A 20,324-nucleotide genomic window follows, 5' to 3' on the forward strand; every position below is an offset into this window, starting at 1 on the left:
AGTTCAAGCTGAAATTGACTTACCCAGATAACTCGCATTGAAAGATATCTTCTTCCGCAACCGAGTGAAGACTTTCCAAGAGTATACACAACCGAGTCTACAGGACAAATGGCCTTGGTACTAATCTGGTATTCGCTCGGCTAGGTTTAGTGTAAAGATCACTCTTCGAGCCTTGTCAAGTTGGTGCGAAGCTAAGAAATAATACTGAAATTTCTCTCGAGCTGAGCTGATATTGAATCGCACTACTTCCCCTGGCTTCGTCACCTTACGCCCCTGTCAAGGTATCGAAACCCTTTGCACTTTGTAGCCGAGCTTAGAGTTGGAGGCCTGAGGAGTCCCTTATTCGCCAACCTCGCGATCCTGGTGCCAATGTGCCAAGCGCTTAACAAAGGGCCAGCTCCAGGTAGCATGACGAATTCGACCCCCCCATATGTACATGGGAATCCACATCAAGATAACACTCCCCGAAATACCTGCCATGGCACCAAATGCATTAGAATATCCGGACTTTGCAATCCATGGGTTTGTATAGAATGAAAGAAGAAAGCCGAAAGCAGCTGAGTAACGATAGTCAGTACCGAACATCTACTTCTTACGCCACACCTATGAGACTCACACTTGAATGCATGCTGTGTCACAGCAAGTTCTCCTGCCACTGGGCGGTAGCCGTCGATAGTATAGACCAGGCTGATGTTGGTGGCCTGTACAATGGAGAAGTTCACTATCGAGTCTGTTAGCGTTTGCCTTCCTGATCATCAATCAACTCACAAAGGCCCAAGCCAATGGTAGGCACGATCCAGTGCAATCCCTTGTCGATGCCCACTCCATACAGCACAAGAGCAAGTGGAGCAGTAATGAGAGAGATTGATACAGCAGGTAGTCGCATTTCCGGGTGTCGTATGCCATCATTGCGCCGAGTTAGCCAGTCAGCCACCATGTCGCTGAACCGGCCACCAAAGAAAGCGCCAATACCGGCTCCCACAGGGCAAGCGATGAAGCAGAGACCAGACTGCCATGCCTCAAAGCCATAAAGGGTATTGAAAGCGACAGCAAAGTTGGAAGTAATGGCAACGAGGAATCCAATCGTGACAGACATCATCAGCGTAGCCCAAAGAACCGGAGGAAGAGTTAGGAGGATGATTGGACGGAAGAAGAGCTTGAGAATCGACTCTTGAGTGTGGATGCCACTGAAAAGAGCCAGACTTTGCCAATATGTGCGCTTTGGTGGAAACCTCTGAGATGGCTGGCTTGTTGATGCAACTTCGGCTTGAAAGACCTCGGGGTCCATGTCCTCGGCTTTGGAGCTTTGGTTCATAATGCTCTTGTGCTGAGTGACTGTTCGAGGCTCTTCTGTATCCCCCGCACGATTATATCTCGTCTCTGGAAAGGCAAAGATGATCAGGGTGGTGCAGGACCCGATCAAGGCGACGGATACCCAGTAGATGTATCTCCAGTGCAGGTCCTTGGTGATGAGTCCAGCGATGATGATACCGCAGCCGACTCCGGCAGACAGTGCAGTAGTGTAGATCCTAGAACACTTGTTGGATGAATTATTCCGATCAGGCTACTGGGACAAAGACTTACGCCATAATGGTGCCTCTTTCATGAAGGAAAAAGAGATCAGAGATTGTCAACGGTGCCAGACACTCGGCAGCGCCCGAAGCAAATCCCATCATAATTCGCGCTCCCAATGAACTGTTATATGAAGTAGCACCGCCAGCCCATGCCGAGAAAGCAGTGTAGAGAGCGAACGAGGCGACATATATTGGTCGGCGACCGAACTTTGCGATGAGGGGCATCCACATCAAGTTTGACATGCCTTGAAGGAGCGCGGTGCTGGTAAAAAAGTACGCAACCTTGGCGATGTTGCCGCTGAGGTCGGGACCTGGAGGACCGAAGAAGTCTGTGGTGATGCTTATGAGAGCGACGGATGGGCCGGCCGCCAGGAAGTTGCTGAAGAAGATAGCGAAAGAGACAAGGACGGCAAGGTAGACGCGGTACGGCTTCGACCTGTGCACGATCCACGGGGTTAGTGGTGTAACGTCAGGTGAAGACATGTTCATTAGGGATACGAACCAATTCAAAGGGTCATTGGGGTCATCTGTTGGGGTCGGAATGAGGATGATGTCGTTGGTTTCTTCATGACGAAGACGGAGCTCTCCAAGAGTATTCTCCTGTCGCGTCGTGGTTTCGACGACCTTGCCGCCTTCGGCAGTGATTGTTGACATAGTGTCAAGTGTCACCAAGACAGACGTTGTTGGATGATGATTAACAATAAATCAGAAAGATGTGATTAATTGGTCGAATTGGGAGGACCACCGGTGAAGGTTAAGATGACTGGGGAGCGTAACGGATGGATGTATTTATGACCTTACAGAGATGGTGGTGAGGTCGAGACAATCTGAGATTTGCCTCTGCGGTGAACAACCGGTGACCCTGACCATGCTCGGTACGCGCGGATGAGGGGAGGATCAGATCCTGGGGTCGTGGCTTGGCCCCGAGCGTGAACCCCATGGGGTTGCCCAGAGCGGTCTAGGCCGTTCTGAAAGCTGAGAAACTCTAATAGACTCCTGAATTGTTACAGAGGTGCGGCGATAGGGATTCTACCAGCGGCTGGTCACAGTCACGAGGATCGAAATAGGAACAGAAGAGAGGAATCAGCAGTGAAGCATCACTCTTTTTTTCGATTTCTTTCTTAGTAAACGGGTCTCTATGGGTGAATAACTAGGCCTCGTGAGACCGCTCACTCGTTATCCCCCCAAGTCTCTTGCGGTCAAGTATCAGAATCACCAGAAAAGACACCAAGGCTGTCTCCACTGTTCGTACACCTCATTTGCAACAAGGAGTGCCATGATACACCAAATGCAAGCAAGAGACACACCTTCTTCACCTTTCGGGGGATAACAGTTTCGGAGCTGGTCCCCCCGCAAGCAATGGACCACATACCGAGTTGACGGAGACTCAACCCCCCTCATTCCCGAAACCCCTCATTGCCGGCCCCTCCTTTGGGCCCTCACAACAATGGGGTGACAGGAAGATGGTGGGCCGGGACCATAGCAACTATCGATTGCCACCGCCGGTAGCATTAATGCTACCGGCAATAAACTTGGTTGAATCCAGCGTTTCTGGGGCATTGGCTTGTTCCGCCAAGAATGGATTAAAGTAGCTTAAAGGCGAACAAGTGGAAGAAGAGAAAGCTCGACAACACTCACAGCTAAAGTGTCTATCTTGCCCCCAAGAGAATCCACCACCAACCTCAAGATGGCCACTGCCGAATCTCAAGTCACCAATGGCACAAACGGCGTCAATGGCGCATCTAGAAGCACGACCAACGGCTCTTCATCAAGTACCAGCTCCGATGGACTGCATATCATCATTGTCGGAGCCGGCATAGGAGGCCTCACTGCTGCCATTTACCTCCGAAAGCAAGGCCATCATGTCACTCTCTTAGAACAGTCCCGCTTCGCCAACGAAGTAGGGGCAGCCATGCACCTCGCGCCCAATGCCAATGGATTGTTGCGTCGCGTTGGCCTATATGCAGAGGACATTGGCGCGAATCTATTTGAGCGGGCAAGTCGTCTTGCTGAAGCTGAAACTTGACAGAAGCTAACTAGAAATTTCTTCGCACAGATAACCGAGCTCAATGCAAATAACGAGCAACTGCGCGATGTCGACCTTACAGAATCAAACAAGCAATGGCAGCATCCCTGGCATTTGGTGCATCGAGTACGTCTTCATGAAGAGTTGAAGCGTCGGGCTACTTCTCATGACGGCCCTGGTGTGCCAGCAGAGCTACAGACTTGCAGCCGTGTCGTGGACGTTGACCCTGAATCGGCGACAGTCTGGTTAGAGAGCGGAGATAAGATCCAAGGGGACCTGGTAATCGGCGCAGACGGTGTTCACGTAAGTGATGACCTCCCACTATACCCTTTTCAACACTAATCCATGGTGCCTCTCCTTCAAAATAGTCCAAGTCCCGCTCCAAGGTTGTGGGTAGAGAAGTCAAGCCTCATAGCTCAGGCAAGAGTGCATTCCGCTTCCTCGTTCCTCGCCAGGCTGCCCTTGATGATCCAGAGACGGAACGGTTCGCAAAGATCAATGGGCAGCTAATTATTTGGTATGGCTCAGACAGGAGAGTTGTCATGTATCCTTGTGAGGACAATCAACAGTTCAATTTTGTCTGCATTCACCCTCGCGAGGAGAGCGACCCGGGAAGTATAGAGGGTAGGTTACCTGCCTTCTTGGTGGCGAACTGTGGCTGATGAATGATTAGATTGGAGCACCGACGCCAACAAGACTATGCTCCTTAAAGTCTACGAGAACTTTGATCCTGCTCTAGTCAATCTGCTAGGCAAGGCAGACGCGAGTTCACTCAAAGTGTGGGAGTTGCTGGACATGGAGGTCCTCCCATCGTGGACAAAGGATAGGCTGGCACTCCTCGGCGACGCTGCTCATCCATTTCTGCCCCGTAAGTAGACAAACATACCCGCATAAATGCTTGAAGACTAACTGAGCTTGTTCCCCAGACCAAGGTCAAGGTGCTGGCGTTGCGATTGAAGACGCTGCGTCTTTGGCAGTTGTACTCCCACGCGGTACAATGCCAGAGCAGGTCCCTGAGAGGTTACGACTTTATCAGGAGTTCCGCCTAGAACGAGCGCATAAGATACAACAGTTTTCTCGTCGAGCTGGGCGTGATTCAGTGGATAAGGATTTTGACAGTGAGATTTTCCAGATCAGGCTTCTTCGAACAAGGACTAACCCTACTTCTCTCAGTGATGGAGTACAGCAACTACAACATGGGCCACGACGAGTGGGATCACTCCACCGACCGCTTCCGCAAGTGGGATTGGGCCCAAAAGCCTCATCTATACTGGCGAATGCCCATCTCGTTCGGCCCTTTCCCAGGTCCACGTCAGACCTTCGAAGGCAAGCCGCGAGTTGCCACTCATTCAACGTTCACTACTGCGTCCGTCAAATTCAAGACGTCACGTACCGTTCTACAGAACCTGTTTCCATCGTCCTCTTTCCGCTTCAAGAGTCCCGGCACAGTTGCGTACGCGAGCGTTTCGCAGACAACGCTGAACAAGATGGAGTGGCTTGGCGGCTCGGGGTATCGCCACATAGGACTGTACATCCATGGTGTTCAGTATGTTCAGAAGGACGGAACAGTGCTGAATGGTACCTTTTTGCCTCTGTTATTCGAGAGTCTCACCGATCCCATTGTCAGTGGCCGGGAAGAACTGGGCATGCCAAAGCTGTATTGTTCCGTCGACATCTGGCGCCGGACAAATAGCTACAGAGTTCAGACTGGGTGGCAAGGCGTCCAATTCGGTTCTCTTACACTGGATGGTCTGAGGGAGGCTGACCCGAGCTCCTCTAAGGGTACTATTGGTGGAGAGGACGATGACGGAATCTTCGCCTACAAATACATTCCCAAGGTGGGAGAACGCGGTCAGGCAGATGCGGAATACGCCACCTTTGTGCCCCACGCTGAAGAGTCCAAGGTCGTACCAAGCAAGGTACAGAGAATCTTCACCGCAGACAAGGCGAGCGTCGAGTTTGATCCACATGATTGGGAAGCTTTGCCAACCCTTCACCACGTGATATCCAGGCTGGCTGAAATTCCGATCTACGAGGTGGTCGGTGGGAAGGTAGTGGAAGGCGTTGGTGTACCGGACGTGTCCAGTGCTCGGCGGATTAATTGATTGATGGGTCTAGTGTTTTGCAGTTATCTTATGCTAAGACAGGATAATATTGTATGAGGAAAGGATAGGACTCCCGATACTGGGGGATAGTCTACGTACGAAATTGTAGCATCTCAACTAAACACAACTAGCTGCTAGACGATGTCGGCCAACCCACTCTAATGCCACACTCTGCCCTGCTTGGGATGCAATAGTTGACATCAGATTCCCTATATAGATGTATAGAGCTTCGTTTCCCATGATTTTCACAACCTGATCCCTTAGCATCACTTTGCAGTCTTTTCTGGCTATTCATATGCTCGTTCAGCATATCATGCTAGATGTAAGTAGACATTTTTTTTCATGTATTGATCAACTTGGTAAGCTTCACAAGGCTCCTCTGATTGCCATGCACACGCGTGACCCTAAACTATCAATGAAGGCTTAGGCCGCTAATAGACCAGGGCTTGTAGGGCGCGAGGGTCGCTTCCCTTGATGTGCGAGACAAAAGTCTTTTCCATAACCCGGACACTCGGGGTCGCACACACGCGGGGTGTTCGGATGTTTCTGAAGCGCCGGATCACGTGGAGCGGTCCCAGGTACCTCGTTCGGACCAGGCATCGGGGACACACAGTTTACTCGATTCCCTTCAGTCATTTTCTCTGCATCCATGTTGCTGTTGGTTCGGTCAGGGTTTCCAACTGCTGCCTCCTCCTCCGCTGCTGTCGTCGTAGCCTTCTTCTCTTGCCTCTTCTTTTGTATCTTGTTAGTAATAGCGTATCCAGATCAGAAGATGACGCTTAATGGGCAGCAGATAACCTCTGCGTAGCCTCCTCCGCCGAACAGGGCGCCGAATCCCTTTGCGGGGGCGGGGATTTTCGATGTTGTTTCATCTCTTTTGTTTAGATCGGCCATGGAAAAGGGCATCGTGCGCGGTTGGGTTGAGGTGGTATTTATTTCGAGTTGCTTCTTGTCTGAATAAGGCTTTGTGGACTTGGAACGAGCAGTCTGAAAGGCCTGGAATTGATTCTGTTGAGTCTTATCGCTGTAGTGTTAAGGATACAATAGACACCTCCCTCAAATTAGGTGAGCATAAGTTTAATAGTGAGAGTATTTTCGGCCGCATTACTCTCATCCTTCTTGGGAACTGGCAAGAGAATGGTCAGTTAAAACCAGCATGAGGCTCTGCACGTTGTTCGTTGCTACGTTATGACGTAGCAAGACACATGATATCATCATGTTGAAAGAAGCTCTGATCTCAATCATGCTGTCTTAACCACGAGTGGGAGGCTTCTCAAAGGCATGCAAGTAAGCAAGCCACATCATATAGGCAACCAATAAGACAAGGGTTTGTGACAAAATTTCGCTGGTTTCCTTGCTGGCAATGCCAGATTGCATGGTAGACTTCCATTCCTGTCCCTATGCATAAGATAAGGTGTAAATTAGCGTTGTTAAAGGGCTTGACGAAGAAGGGGAGGGGGGCTTCTTAGCTGCCCAACGGAAATATCATAGCCGTCACATAACTGAAGGTTATATAGCTCAAGTTAGGCCTAGCTTAACTTATAATAAGCCATTAAGATATAAGAAAAACATAAGTATACTATATAAAATGGTAGGACATATTTATAATAAATATTATAATATAACCTCTAACTAATTTTTTCTACTTGGCTCCAAGTTCACCTGCTTCGCTTCAGTCTCCTGCCATTGCTCTATATCTTCTATAGTCGAATCCGATGGGCACTCGTTAGGCAGTCTATCTTGGATAAGATGAGATGACCAATCCGTGAAAGGGGCGCTAACATAGAACATGACGACGCTGATAATGAGGTTTGCCATGAGAGAAGTGTCCCGCGTGGCGCCAACAGCGTACGAAAGAGCCGACCCAAGCGATTCACCAGCACGCAGCAGACCCATGGATAGGGATACACTATCGGCTTCCACGTCGAAAGTTCCGAGAGCCCAGAAGAGCCAGATGCTCAATGTCTCGTACGCGACACTGTCCGTGAGCGTTAGCAGTCTGAGCCATGAAGAGCAGGGTGTGCAGTGGGTCCATACTGGTAAAGGACAAAGACGACAAGTCCCTCACCGTATTTTCTGTCGCTCCAATCAATTGGCATCGGAGGTTTGTCGTCCCACCGGGCCTGGATCACCAAGTTCCAGATCCAGACAACTGTGAACAAGCCTAGGACGAAGTACCAGAGACTTCGCCCCTGGAAAGACCGGCTCACTCGTTTTGTATCTAGCCACCATCCCGTCAGCAGGTTGGCAATGCAGCCAATGATGGAGATGGTAAAGCTGGCAAGGGTTCGAGCGCGAACAGTGTAGTAAGTAGCAAGATAGTTTCCTTGGTATGTCAACCCCCATTGCGACGCGATGAAGGCCGGGACCAAGAGAACCACCTCCTTGCGTCTGAACTGGTGGATGAAACCGCGCAGCTCAGATCTCCAGGTGCGGTTTGGGTTAGCAAATCTGGGCTTCTGGCCATCTGTCCGGACCAGCTTGTGAGGGGAAGAGATCAGGAGTGAGAGGGGCAGGCCGAGACACTGAAGACCGACGAGAACGAGGTAGGTCCTGGGCGAGATGGATCCGGTGCTATTGGCACTCTTGTTAATGCCAAGTTGGATGGAAGACGCAATGATGGAGCCGAGTTTGTTGAGGGTGAGCCAGATGGAAACTGCGTGACTAGAGTTAACCATGACTACCACGCGCTTTGACAGAAGAAGACGAAAACGTACTGCATCTACCCCGACGGGACATCTCTGGGTACGCCACGGCTATGGTCCCTTCCCCTTGCCATAAAGCAGCCGCCTGCAGAGGTTAACACTCGGATACACTGACATTAACAGGGGAGGGACGACAGGCATACCGAGAAACCACAGGTTACGGCGCCAAACATGAGGAACCATTGGGTTCCCCAAACGCTGTTGCAGTATAGCGCTGCTGAGTATGGGGCATATCCCAGGGTACCAAAGACGACAACCCACTTCACGCCGACTATGTCGCCGACCACGGAGGACACGGGCGCGCAGGCGAACATAATTCTTGCCGCCATGTTATCAATGTTGCTTGTCTAAAGTCCTGCCACCCCGGAGACCCAGGGGCAGGGAGGAGGGTTTCTGATGGAGAACATACCCGTAGGTGATGGCATTGGACGCATTCACCACGTACGGCTCAGCTTGGCCGCCGCCACCGAGACCTTGGACCACAGTCAGTAGCGATTCCTCAGGTATCGCAATTCGCAGTGCGGACTCATGATAGCGGTCCATATGCCAGGCTGGGTGAAGCTGACGAGCCCGAGCAGGATAGCTTGGAAGTAGGTGCCACGATACATGTTTCTGAGCCAACCAGCCAAGCGGTATCGCTATTTGCATTGATAGCCCCCATGGTGACAAATGGTATTATTGCAATTATAGTCAATGAGCACAACAAAGGCAGTGTGGGTGATTCCCAGAACCTCTATGATCTCGTTCGGGGCATTGTATACCTCTTATCCTGACACGAGCATCACCGAGTAACTGAGCGACTGTCTTTTCGACAAGACTTGCTTGTCCTCCTTTCTGGTCTCATATAGCGTAACTTACAAGGATTCTGATGTCACAGATAGCACCAAACCCTTACGGGCTTAGTGCTCAAGGGGGTTAAGCAGCCCGAGCCGAGGGATTGGGATTGCTGTGGAGTGCCCCGCGCAGAGGAAATTCTTCGAAAAGGAACGACACGCCCATGCCATGGAGTTCAAGTTGTTGCTATATGGAGTACTCACGAGATGCAGCCGTGGATGCAGATTTTCTGCCTCAACATACTGTATAGGGACAGACGCCATGATTTCCACGCCATGGCAATGCATCTCGTATGGCGGTACCGTGTACGCAGGTTTGAGGCTGCGCGCAAGCGCATCCAATGTCGCCCAGCAAAGTCGTATGATGCGCAGTACCTGATTGTCTACAATGATGGCAAGAAGCCATCAGTCACAAGCGAAAAGGCTTGATGCGCAGTACGGAGTAACCCACCTCGCAGTCTCACCTGTCTCTCTCTATTTTTCTTTTCTTTTTGCCAATCTCTGAATCCGGGCTATTTTGTAATTTCCCCGCGTCACGACATCGGTGACCAAAGCCATCGCCATCATGATCTGATGAGGACATGTACCAAATGACAGCGAAAGACGATAAGTTGTCATCGCGCCACCGGAGAATATCACTGATATGAACTTGGATAGAACGCTAGATTGGCTCCGTTGATTCCGTGTGCGTCGCGGTTTGGCACGCGAATGAGGAACCCTGGACGCTTATTAGCCTGTTCGGAGCAGATTCGTAACACGTCCGATCCGATCGTCTGGGGAGCGGGGAGGCAGCTTCTTTCTTGGCAGTAAGTGACGGACAGCCGGGTGCTCGACTGTGCCTTGGAGGCTGTTTTTAAACAAGGTAGCTCTCTGTCCTGATGGCAACACTCAATTACTAGCCCAAATACGCCGGCCAAGGACACGAGGCAGCAAGACGCGACTTGCAATGGCTGAACCCGAGACTGCAAAGAAATTTCAGACCAAGAAGAAGCTCATCCTCAATGCCTTGGTGGAGGCATGTAGTGGGCATCAGTCACCCGGCCTGTGGCAACATCCAGATGACCGCTCGTCCGAGTTCAACACCCTCCAGCATTGGGTCAAGCTCGCTCATCTCCTGGAAAAAGCCGGCTTTCATGGAATCTTCATCGCAGATGTTCTGGTATGTTGCATGAAGCTGATTGCATCACTTCTTTTTGAGTTGCATTGGATCGAGGCCGTAACTGACTTAACCGCCCACATCCAAAGGGTGCATACGATGCATACAAGGGCCCCAGGAACGTTGGACCCGCTGCAAGCTCAGGAGCCCAGTTTCCAGTAAACGACCCGTTTGGGCCAGTTTCTGCCATGGCTGCGGCTACAGAGAGCATCGGGTTCGGACTCACCGTCTCGACGAGTTTTGAAGAGCCGTACTATCTTGCGCGGCGACTCAGCACGCTTGACCATCTAACCGGCGGAAGAATCGGCTGGAACGTAGTAACGAGCTACCTAGAATCAGCTGCCCGTAACCTCGGGCTTGACAGGCTTCCTGATCACGACCAGAGATATGCCAAGGCAGATGAATACATGGATGTGGTATATAAACTCTGGCAAGTATCTCGTCGCCTCTCCCCCAGCAGCGACTCCCAAGGCACATTTCAGTCTAACAATAAATGTCAACTCGCAGGCAATCCTCTTGGAGGGATGACGCTGTTAAGCTCGACCGCCAATCTGGGGTCTATACCGACCCGGAACTTATCCGCACGATCGACCACGTTGGCAAGTTCTACAACGTTCCTGGCCCTCATATCTGTCAACCCTCACCACAGCGGACGCCCGTTATATTACAGGCCGGCACCTCTTCTGCTGGGAAAGCCTTTGCAGCCAAGCACGCTGAAGCTGTGTTTGTTTCTACCCTGGCCCCAGCCATTGTAGCCCAAAACATTGCTGATATCCGTGCGAAAGCCCGCGAGCTCGGCCGTGACCCGCAAGCCATCAAGTTCCTCGCAATGGTTACTCCTGTGTTGGGCGCAACCGAGGAAGAGGCCCGGGCCAAGTACAACGAATATATAAGCTATGGATCCAAGGAGGGGGCACTCGCTCTCTTCGGGGGCTATACCGGCATCGACCTATCGCAATTTGACGATGACGAGGAGCTACAATACGTCGAGTCCAACGCCATCCGGACGTCTGTGGAAACATGGGCGAAGTACGTTGCACACGTCCCCAAGTGGACTAAGAGTGCGATCGCAGATGAGATGAAGATCGGGGGCCTCGGGGCCACTATCGTCGGAACCCCGGAGCATGTGGCAGATGAACTGGAAAGATGGATTCGCGAAGCAGACGTAGATGGCTTCAACTTTGCCTACGCTCTGATGCCAAGAACATTTGAGGAGATCATCGAGTTTTTACTCCCCGTCTTAAGAAATCGTGGGCTCTTCTGGGAGGGTTATGAGGTTCCCGGGGGCACGTACCGTGAAAACATATGGGCAAAAAAAGGGGCCGCAAGGCCTCCCTATGACCACCCTGCGGCTAAGTACCACTGGAAGAAGGCGGAATGAATCTGATAAACGCCCGTTTGTCACTAATTAGTGATGGATGAACAATTCGCGCCGAGCAAAAGTTCCTTAAAGATATCTACCAATTGAGTGCGCAAGTGGATGACGTGATGCATATTCCGGATAAAGCGGCACCAACAAAGCTCTGATAACCAGACTTTCGCCCTCGTCTCGATTGCATGGCTCGACTACCTTCCGCATTCTCTTTCCCAGCTTTCTGGTTCCATATGGGTCCGGGCGAGTATTGATTCTGGATCTTCAAAGGTTCCAAGAAACAAACGAACGTTTGGATGTGAAGAGGGCTGCAAAAGTTCGCCGCTATCTCGACGTTGGTTATCCCCAACATATCACCACCACTTCTTCAATCCGTTCCGATTGTCATCATTACACTGAGAAAGATATCAACCGATGAGTGTCTTGTTGGAGAAACAGGAAATTTGCCTGCTAGTTAATGTCTTTTGATTCCGGCAGATATTAATATATCAGACATGGCAGCTCTCATGCTTCCTCTGTCCTCGTGAAAAGTACGTACATGCTCAACCCCTGAGTTAGTATAGTACCTACCACTTGAAGCTTATCATCCATTAGGTGCTTACACCCATGTTCCAGAATGCTGGATTAGCCATATACGGACAGAGTACGGCCCACTCTAATTGTCACGGTCAGGGAAAAAGTTCCAAACTGCCGGCGTTCCGAAACGCGAACCAATAATCGCTCTGTGATTATCGGAATCTGCGACCCGATTTGTTCATGGGCCCCGGTAAAGTGGCATGTCGCAATCAAGCACCGTCCAACATCGGCCGCCACCAAAGCCAATCAACATTGAGCAGCGTGTACCACGCTACTTCATCCAAACACAAGTTCCTGGCAAAACAGTAGAGGCGGTTTCAACTACGGCTCTACCGGAGATACAATCGATGCGTAGTCCAACCCTCAAATACGAGGGCAAGCTACCACATGAGGCAAGGCCAAACCCCTACAACTTGAAGGGAGCTCAACCCACACAGCCCGAAGCTGTCGCCCCTCGATGTGGGCGAGAACAATCGCAGAACCGGCTGCAATCTTGGGCGGCTAGTACCAAAAGGGCAGGAGGCCAAGTCTTTGGTCTGTTGCCATGAGCCCACGGGACAGGAGCCAACAACCGGATACAACACACATGAGGTAAATTCCCAAGAGAGAGGAGTCCGTCTTTGCAAAAGATCCCCCGGGTCACTGGGAGCGTCCATCGCCGCTTTACCCGACATAGGTTCTAGAATCGACAGACGTTGCATTGGCTCATTGTCAAGGGTGATGGTATCAACCACCACGAATCCGACGATGGAGTTTCAGATAGATAAAAGCAAGTCAATCCTCGAGAATAGAATGAGTCTCAAGCACCAGGCACATCAATTCAACGACACGACGCAACACAGCTGTTGTCTGCTGCACGACAGCTTCTCCTCTTTACCAACATGTCGTCCACCAGCGTTGAGCCCAAGGGGCCTCAGGGCCCCGAGGAGGCTTTTGAGACCTCGGTTTTCCCAATTTCCACCCCGGATGCTGTCGATGAGAAGACCGTTCACTCCTCCAAGATCCATAATGTGTCTAGTGGAGACCATAGTGACGAAAGCGATCGCGAGAGCAAGGATGTTATCATCGTCACCGGCGCCGATGCCGCTCGCCACCTGCTACCCATGAGGGACGACCACGATAATGCCTTGACGTTTCGAAGTATGCTTTTGTCCTCTGGCCTTGCCTGCTTCCAAGCCGTCATGTATCAGATCTACATTGTTAGTAGACCAGGATCTTCAATTGTCTCTACCCATCACTGAACTGACCCGTCAACCAACAGTTTAAACCTACCAACATCACCATCCAGGGAACCTTTATCGTCCTCATCTCCTACTTCATCGGCAATGCTTGGGCCTTTTTTCTTCCCCGTGGCGACAAGATTGAAGCTCGATGGAGAGCCGATGGCAACACAGGCCCGCTTCCCTTCTGGATTAGGGTCATCAAGTTCATTAACCCTGGACCCTGGGGTCTGAAGGAGCATGCCATCTGTTCCATCACGGCTACTTCGGCTTCCAATGCTGCCGCTAGTGTTCAGGTCTTTGCTGCCCAGGATCTCTTCTACGACATGCCATTGAGCGCGACTACGGTTATTCTGAGTACCATCTCCATTGGTCTGTTCGGCTACGGTATCTGCGGTATCATGCGCCCATTTGCTGTCTGGCACGTAGATGCTGTCTTCTGGAGTAGCCTACCCACTGTCAAGACTCTACAGGGACTTCACTGGCAGGAAATCAAGAACTCTAAGCCTCTGCGTTATTTCTGGTACAGCTTCACCGGCATGTCGATTTATGAATTCTTCCCTGCCTACATCTTCCCTTGGCTCAATTCGATTTCAGTTCCGGTATGTACTAGCCAAGATGGAGCATCATTTTGCTATTGCTCATGTGTGGAATTTAGTGTTTGGCCGCCATGAAGGCGACTGGCGACAAGGCTGCGACTCTCACTCGCGTTTTTGGTGGTGCTACCAACAACGAGGGCCTTGGTCTCTTCAGCCTCTCTCTTGACTGGCAATACGTGAGTTGCCTGTTCTGTGACTCTTGCGCCGTGTAAAACCTGACAGCTCTAGATCACATCATTCAACACCTCCCTTCCTCTCCCTCTCCAGGTCCACATGGCAGTTGGATTTTTCTGTTGCTACATCATCATGGTCGGTATCTATTATGGCAACGGATGGGGAGCCAAGTCGCTTCCCTTCATGTCTACGCGACTTCTCTTGGAGAATGGTACAACATACCCCATCGCCGAGGTGTTCGAAGGCGGCGTTCTCAACGAACAGCGCTTGTTTGAGTTTGGTCTTCCCAGGCTGACGGGAACATTTGCCTTTGCCATGTTTATGGCTAATGCTGCTGTGAGTGACGAGCTTTGATCCATTGTGTTGCTTTGTCTAACTGTTTGGAAGATCGGAGCCCTTCTGCTTCACTGCATCTTGTTTTGGGGCAAGGATGTTGTCAAGGCTTTCAAGAGCGCAAGGGAAGGCCGATATGATGATCTTCACCATGCCCACATGGCAAAGAACTATAAAGAAACCCCCTGGTGGTGGTACATCTCCATTCTGGTTGGTAGTTTCATCCTTGGCCTCGTCGTCGTCATCAAGGAGAACATTACCCTCCCAGCCTGGGCATATGTGGTCTCGCTCATTATGGGTACTATTATTGCGCCAGTGGTAAGCTTGCTCTGCTCGACTATCATTTGTGTGAGCCTGTGTTGACTGTTTTATTTCCAGAGCACTCTGCTTTACTCTCGTTATGGAAACGGAATTGCCACAAACAATCTCTCCAAGATGCTGGCTGGTCTTATGCTGCCAGGAAAACCTGTTGGCAATATGTACTTCGCTGCTTGGTCTCACAACGTTATTTCTAATGCTGTCAACCTGTCTGGTGATCTCAAGATGGGAGAATACCGTAAGTGTCGGTTCCAAAATGACGAAACATGCACTAACATACCAACAAAGTCAAGATCCCACCTCGCATCATGTTCCTCACTCAAGTCTGGGGAACCATCCTGGGAGGCTTCATCAATTACGCCATCATGATCAGCATCGTTGGCAGTAACCGAGAGCTCCTCCGTGATGGCGATGGCAACTCGTCCTGGAGTGGCGCTACGATGCAGTCGTACAACACCAATGCAACCTCTTGGGCCCTCGCCGGTTATTTGTATAAGATTGGCAAAACTTATCAGATTGTGCCCTTCGGTTTGCTTGTTGGTGGTGGCTTGGTCATCCTCCACCGAATCTTCTACAAGGTCAGTCACCCCGAGTCATTGTCTCGAACCAAAACTGACGTGACCTAGTTCTACCCCAAGATCAAGAACTTCGATGTCGCAGACATCAACTTGCCCCAGTTTATCCAGTTTGCTGGCTACATCCCCTACAACCAGAGCCAGACTTGCGTTATCTTCAGTCAACTGATCGCGGGCTTCTTTGTCCAGTTCTACCTCCGAAACTATCGCCCACGCATTTTCAAGGACTACTCGTACCTGGTGACTGGTGCTTTTGATGGAGCCAGTCTCACCGTTCTCTTCATCCTCTCCTTCGCCGTCTTTGGCGCCGGTGGCCCTGGACATCCTTTCCCTACCTGGTGGGGAAATAACGCCGATGGGAACTATGATCACTGTCCCGTACCTGAGTAGGGTTGGCGGAGGCATGGGTGAAGTTGATTGTTATGAATATGGGTATGCTATGGGGTTAAATTACTTGAATGGGACGAGTGTCTACCTGAAACAGGGATAATGACTATAGTCCTGGGGATTTCCTCTACCTGTTATCACATCCAGTCTTATAGTTGACAGTAAATCGGCAGCCATCGCCATAATGAACACTGCCGCATTTACTACAATCTCCCTTCGTACTGTCTCTCAAGTCCTGGTACTTCCACCACATTTCGTTACCACTGAGAACACAGTTTTTGCCTGTAACAAAGACAACACACCCATTGCCACTTGAATCGCCCCAGCAGTTACCGTCGATGCCTTTGCCGTTGCCATAGTTTTTGTCATCGTTGCGGATCAACGAGTTGACAGCGTGGTCACAATACTTGGCATACATGTTTTTCCAGGATGGAAGATCACAGATCCCACTACCGTCACAGTCGTACGTTGTTGGGTATTGTGTTGGCTTGGGCTCGGTTTTGGTAGTACTGGTAGGCTCATCATCATCGTATTCGTCTTTAGTCAAGACGCCGTTTGGGGGTTCCCCGTAAATTGCTGTAAAGAATTTCTCCACTGCGTACCACGCATAAGTGTCGGCTATGGAGGTAAGTGTTAGCAGAAAGGTATCAGTTAGGAGGGGCTTCCTTACCGTTGTAAATTGTATTTTTACGGACTCTTTTCTTCGCCGCAAGCTTCTCGACCCCTTTGGGCATGTACGCTTTGTACTCGTTCGTCTGTTGATCCTCAGTCCAGTACTCATCTATGATAACCACATCCTCCTCTAGCGCAAAGGTCAGCAAAATCAAAGTCGCATGTCCGTCCAGATAAATGTTCCCGACTTACTTTTTCCCGATCCGATGGTTCCAGTGGATATAGATGGGAGATGAACCATCTCGTGGAGCAACAACCGGTATTTGCCATTCATGTCAACTGAAGACTTCCGTAACGACTTGTCCCTGTCAAGCTGTTCTTGGACAGCCGCTAGGTGCTCCTGTCCTGGTAGGAAGAAGGTATCGCATAGAACAATGGTGCCGCCTGGGGAACTTGTTGCATCGTCAAAGGCATAGCCGCCAATCTTCTGCGTTTTGCCATTTTGCAAAGTCAAATCTCCGCATGTCTGATTCAAGTCCCCGTTGTAGCGTGGAATATCCTCCTTGCAGGATATGCGAATCTTTCTCTTGTCCCTTTCCGAAGGATACAAATACAATCTTTTGAGATTCGTGAAAACATCTGCATGATCCAAATAAGTAGGGGATGAGAAATTGAGGGTTGATGCGTACTTCTAATGAATCCTTCATCAGCCTTCCTATCCGGCATGTCGGCTCCGAAATTTCTCGTCTCTAGCAGCCCATCTGAATCGAGGGAGGCATTCTTTTCAGGATCGTGACTATGTCTAGCCATGCCTGGCGGATGGCTTTTTTCTGGTCATACTTGCAGTTGCGGTATTCCTCGAAAGGGTTATGGTAAATTGAGTCATGGTCATGGCCATGGTCAGGGTCGGCACTGGCAGCTCGGGGGCCCAGTGTAACACCCAACACTTCTCCCTTTGCCCAGTCCAAGAAGGGTTCGCCTTCGACCTGCCAGCAGTCTGTATTATCGTAGTCGGCTTTGACCGCCATGACTTGAGGATTGAAGTTGTAGATGCCATCGTGGCAAGTTTGGGCTAGACACCTTCCACGATCTGTTCCAGCAACAATGGTCTTGCCATTCTGGATAACGAGTCGCTGAGTGCCCTCTTGAATACCATCCTCGACAGTGCCATAGTTAAGGCCCGTCTCCAGAACCTTGGAGCTAATACTCTTGCCATTACTTACAACGTCGACTGTCCAGCCTGCCGCGTTAGCTGGAACAACCAGAGCCCAATGCAAAGCATCTTGGCCAGCATCGGTACCGTTTGGTGCTTGGAAGTATTTGACATTCGAGTCTCCTCCAGGACAGCTTGTATCTTGGAAAAATGCTCTTGTGCCATAAAGCTCCCTGTGGCAAAGATTCGTCTCTCTTGGAAAAGGCAGGGATCATTGATCCATCGTTTTTCCAAGCATGAATGAAGGCAGAGTATAGGGACTGGAGGGCAGTGTGGTCGGAACCCTCGGGGCTGGCGTATTGATTAGGTTGTGCGTCGGTATTTTGTTCGGGCCACAAGTTGCCAAAGTGATGGCTTTCTGGTCCGTCGTTCTGGGACATGTTAGCTTCCATATGTCAGATCAGACTGTGCAAAACATACCCATGTCAGAAGCTGAACAATATCAGGCTGAGGGTCCATGCTAAGGATATTTTGCATCCGCTTGACCATGTTCATCTCACCACGGCGGTACAGATTGGCTCCGTACTGAATCTTCGGTCAGTCTTCAATCCAAACTGTCACACTTTCTTAAGTGGTATGGCTTGCCGCATTCTTGTACTGGAGCATGCTGATAGCTAAACAAGTCAGTTTCATCAAAGAGGGCCATTACGAAGACAACATACGAATCATATAGCCTTTGCCTTTCTTCTGCAATGGACCCATGACCTTGATATCTCTGGACATATCGCCCTCGTTAGTACCGTGCACTTCGGGCCAGGCGGACTCCCAAGCACTGGCTCCGTCGATAAGATCTCCCCAATAATCCCACCAGGCGGGATGGCTCTCCCAGAAGCCAGGAGTATCGTCAATACCAGGCATAAAATACATCTGGTTGGCAAAGTCTTTCTTCCACGCGGCGAATTGTTTGTCAGTTTGATTGCCGGTGCTGAAGCCTAAGTATTGTTAGCCTTGGTCTGTTGTACATGAAGTTCAACTCACTTGTGATAAATGGAAAGTTGTTTGGGCCATAACGAAAGTATGAATCCCGCCCGAGAAAGCTTTTCAGAATATCCTCGTATTCTTTAGGCTTCACAATTAAGTTAGCTAAACGATAAACAAGGCCGACAAATAGAAGCAAAACATACACCTCCGCAGTCGGAACCAAGTGACTTGTCGTAGCACCAAGCGCCGGTTGCATAAAGGTCCAGAGAAAGGGCCAGTCTGAACTGGTTTCCTTGACCAGCCAAGTAGTCGGCGTAGCCATACAGATGGCTAAGGGTGTTCGACACCCAATCTAGTTTAGGATATCCCACATTGAGGACAAATCCATCGAGACTATGGGTTCGCATTAACTGGTCAGCCAAATCAACATAGTTTCGTCATATCGTTCAACATACCCCATCGCAATGGCATCGTCAATATCCTTGTGAGCATGTTCCTCAGTGATGTCACCCAGCTAGCATGAAAGTCAGCAGCCTGCTTAAACCTAGTGCGATTGGTCATGGCTTTGACATACCATATAATGTGACAATACTGTCTTTGACGCAGCCCTCTCGTGAATACTGTGAGCTGCCGTGAGGCCAGCCACCAGCCCGGAAAGGATGGATAAACGCATTGCGTGAAGTTTAACTGCGTTGCTTCACCTTAGGGGCACTTGGTAAAGCGTGGCGGAAATTGCTCATTTATACAGATAGATAGTACTGCCTTGGGGCGGTGCAACTGCCCTCACTTGATTTGAAATCTTGACTCAGACCCTGCACACTTCATGCGGTCAAGCGACAATACTACTCTCGTAACGTCTTTCAAAGAAAGACCTGGCCACGCTCGCTTAGCAATTTGGGAGTGGCTAAAATCCTTCATAGTAAGGGTGAGTTTCTAGAATTGAAGTTAGGCTCCATCAGTTCCAATCATCCCAGCTCGTACCATGCGGTATCAGCGTATCTACTCAGATTCAGTATGTCCGACAAGTTTGTGGGCGTCCCCCTGGTCGGGTGCAAATGGAACTCAATCTATGGGAGGACTTTAATTGGCTCGTAAAGACCAGTTTTGGCCGTTTCAACTAGGCTGAGATGAGTTGTGGAGAGGCGCAGGGGCATTCCGAGAGTACCGACTTGCAGCCTTGTATCCGCTATCTTCCCGAAAACTTGGCCGAGCTTTTATACCACCAATCAGCTACAGTCTAGCAGCGGGGCTGAGGAACTTTTAAAACGGGGTTCCTCAGGGTCTACAAGATGATGCGCGTAGTAATCCTAAAAAGGCCTCATACGCAGGCCGGGATCCTGTGAAGACCAGTTGCCTGACATTAAAGGGGAGTAGCAAAGATGATCCCTTGCGTAGAAAGGATCTTCAACGGGTTGAAAAAGACGGAAGACCTTGCGCAAAACTGGTAAGTGCGCCCGTGACGCCACACGCTTTGTACTAGATGCGTTCTGAGCTTCTAAAACTTGGGAAATCGGAGCGCGTTTAAGAACTCCCTTCTCCCACCACTTCAGACAGCGCTTCCATCACCGCCCGTTGCGGAGACAATCACCACAACCCTTGCCATTGGACACTGACCAACCAAATCA

At 50.3% G+C, this 20,324-nt stretch overlaps 6 protein-coding genes across 6 annotated transcripts; 3 read left to right on the plus strand and 3 right to left on the minus strand.

Moving 5' to 3' along the window:
• Nucleotides 1-339: 339 nt before the first annotated feature.
• On the minus strand, nt 340-2,228 carry MRS44_011885 (uncharacterized protein; the record flags this gene model as incomplete). Its single annotated transcript, XM_065619902.1, has 4 exons — nt 340-557; nt 617-721; nt 769-1,529; nt 1,585-2,228. The coding sequence occupies 4 exons, from the start codon at nt 2,226-2,228 to the stop codon at nt 340-342; spliced, it is 1,728 nt and encodes a 575-aa protein (XP_065475974.1).
• Nucleotides 2,229-3,261: 1,033 nt separating this feature from the next.
• On the plus strand, nt 3,262-5,705 carry MRS44_011886 (uncharacterized protein; the record flags this gene model as incomplete). Its single annotated transcript, XM_065619903.1, has 6 exons — nt 3,262-3,474; nt 3,631-3,903; nt 3,969-4,224; nt 4,274-4,468; nt 4,527-4,718; nt 4,774-5,705. The coding sequence occupies 6 exons, from the start codon at nt 3,262-3,264 to the stop codon at nt 5,703-5,705; spliced, it is 2,061 nt and encodes a 686-aa protein (XP_065475975.1).
• Nucleotides 5,706-6,128: 423 nt separating this feature from the next.
• On the minus strand, nt 6,129-9,018 carry MRS44_011887 (uncharacterized protein; the record flags this gene model as incomplete). Its single annotated transcript, XM_065619904.1, has 8 exons — nt 6,129-6,446; nt 6,504-6,713; nt 7,368-7,683; nt 7,743-8,361; nt 8,423-8,495; nt 8,554-8,608; nt 8,820-8,883; nt 8,937-9,018. 8 exons carry the CDS (start codon nt 9,016-9,018, stop codon nt 6,129-6,131), a joined length of 1,737 nt encoding a protein of 578 aa, XP_065475976.1.
• A 1,171-nt stretch (nt 9,019-10,189) lies between these two features.
• Nucleotides 10,190-11,780, plus strand: MRS44_011888 (uncharacterized protein; the record flags this gene model as incomplete). Its single annotated transcript, XM_065619905.1, has 3 exons — nt 10,190-10,402; nt 10,489-10,815; nt 10,938-11,780. The coding sequence occupies 3 exons, from the start codon at nt 10,190-10,192 to the stop codon at nt 11,778-11,780; spliced, it is 1,383 nt and encodes a 460-aa protein (XP_065475977.1).
• Nucleotides 11,781-13,228: 1,448 nt separating this feature from the next.
• MRS44_011889 (uncharacterized protein) lies at nt 13,229-15,956 on the plus strand (the record flags this gene model as incomplete). Its single annotated transcript, XM_046282903.2, has 8 exons — nt 13,229-13,546; nt 13,609-14,169; nt 14,226-14,342; nt 14,395-14,676; nt 14,728-14,991; nt 15,052-15,229; nt 15,280-15,569; nt 15,618-15,956. The coding sequence occupies 8 exons, from the start codon at nt 13,229-13,231 to the stop codon at nt 15,954-15,956; spliced, it is 2,349 nt and encodes a 782-aa protein (XP_046124628.1).
• Nucleotides 15,957-16,080: 124 nt separating this feature from the next.
• On the minus strand, nt 16,081-19,372 carry MRS44_011890 (uncharacterized protein; the record flags this gene model as incomplete). Its single annotated transcript, XM_065619906.1, has 13 exons — nt 16,081-16,571; nt 16,624-16,755; nt 16,818-17,204; nt 17,255-17,361; nt 17,406-17,951; nt 18,040-18,149; nt 18,199-18,303; nt 18,342-18,385; nt 18,441-18,710; nt 18,757-18,844; nt 18,903-19,092; nt 19,155-19,213; nt 19,274-19,372. 13 exons carry the CDS (start codon nt 19,370-19,372, stop codon nt 16,081-16,083), a joined length of 2,628 nt encoding a protein of 875 aa, XP_065475978.1.
• Between the last annotated feature and the right edge of the window lie 952 nt (nt 19,373-20,324).

This window comes from Fusarium solani, assembly GCF_023522795.1.
Source record: "Fusarium solani strain SB1 chromosome Unknown bctg00000007, whole genome shotgun sequence".
Classification (NCBI taxonomy): domain Eukaryota; kingdom Fungi; phylum Ascomycota; class Sordariomycetes; order Hypocreales; family Nectriaceae; genus Fusarium; species Fusarium solani.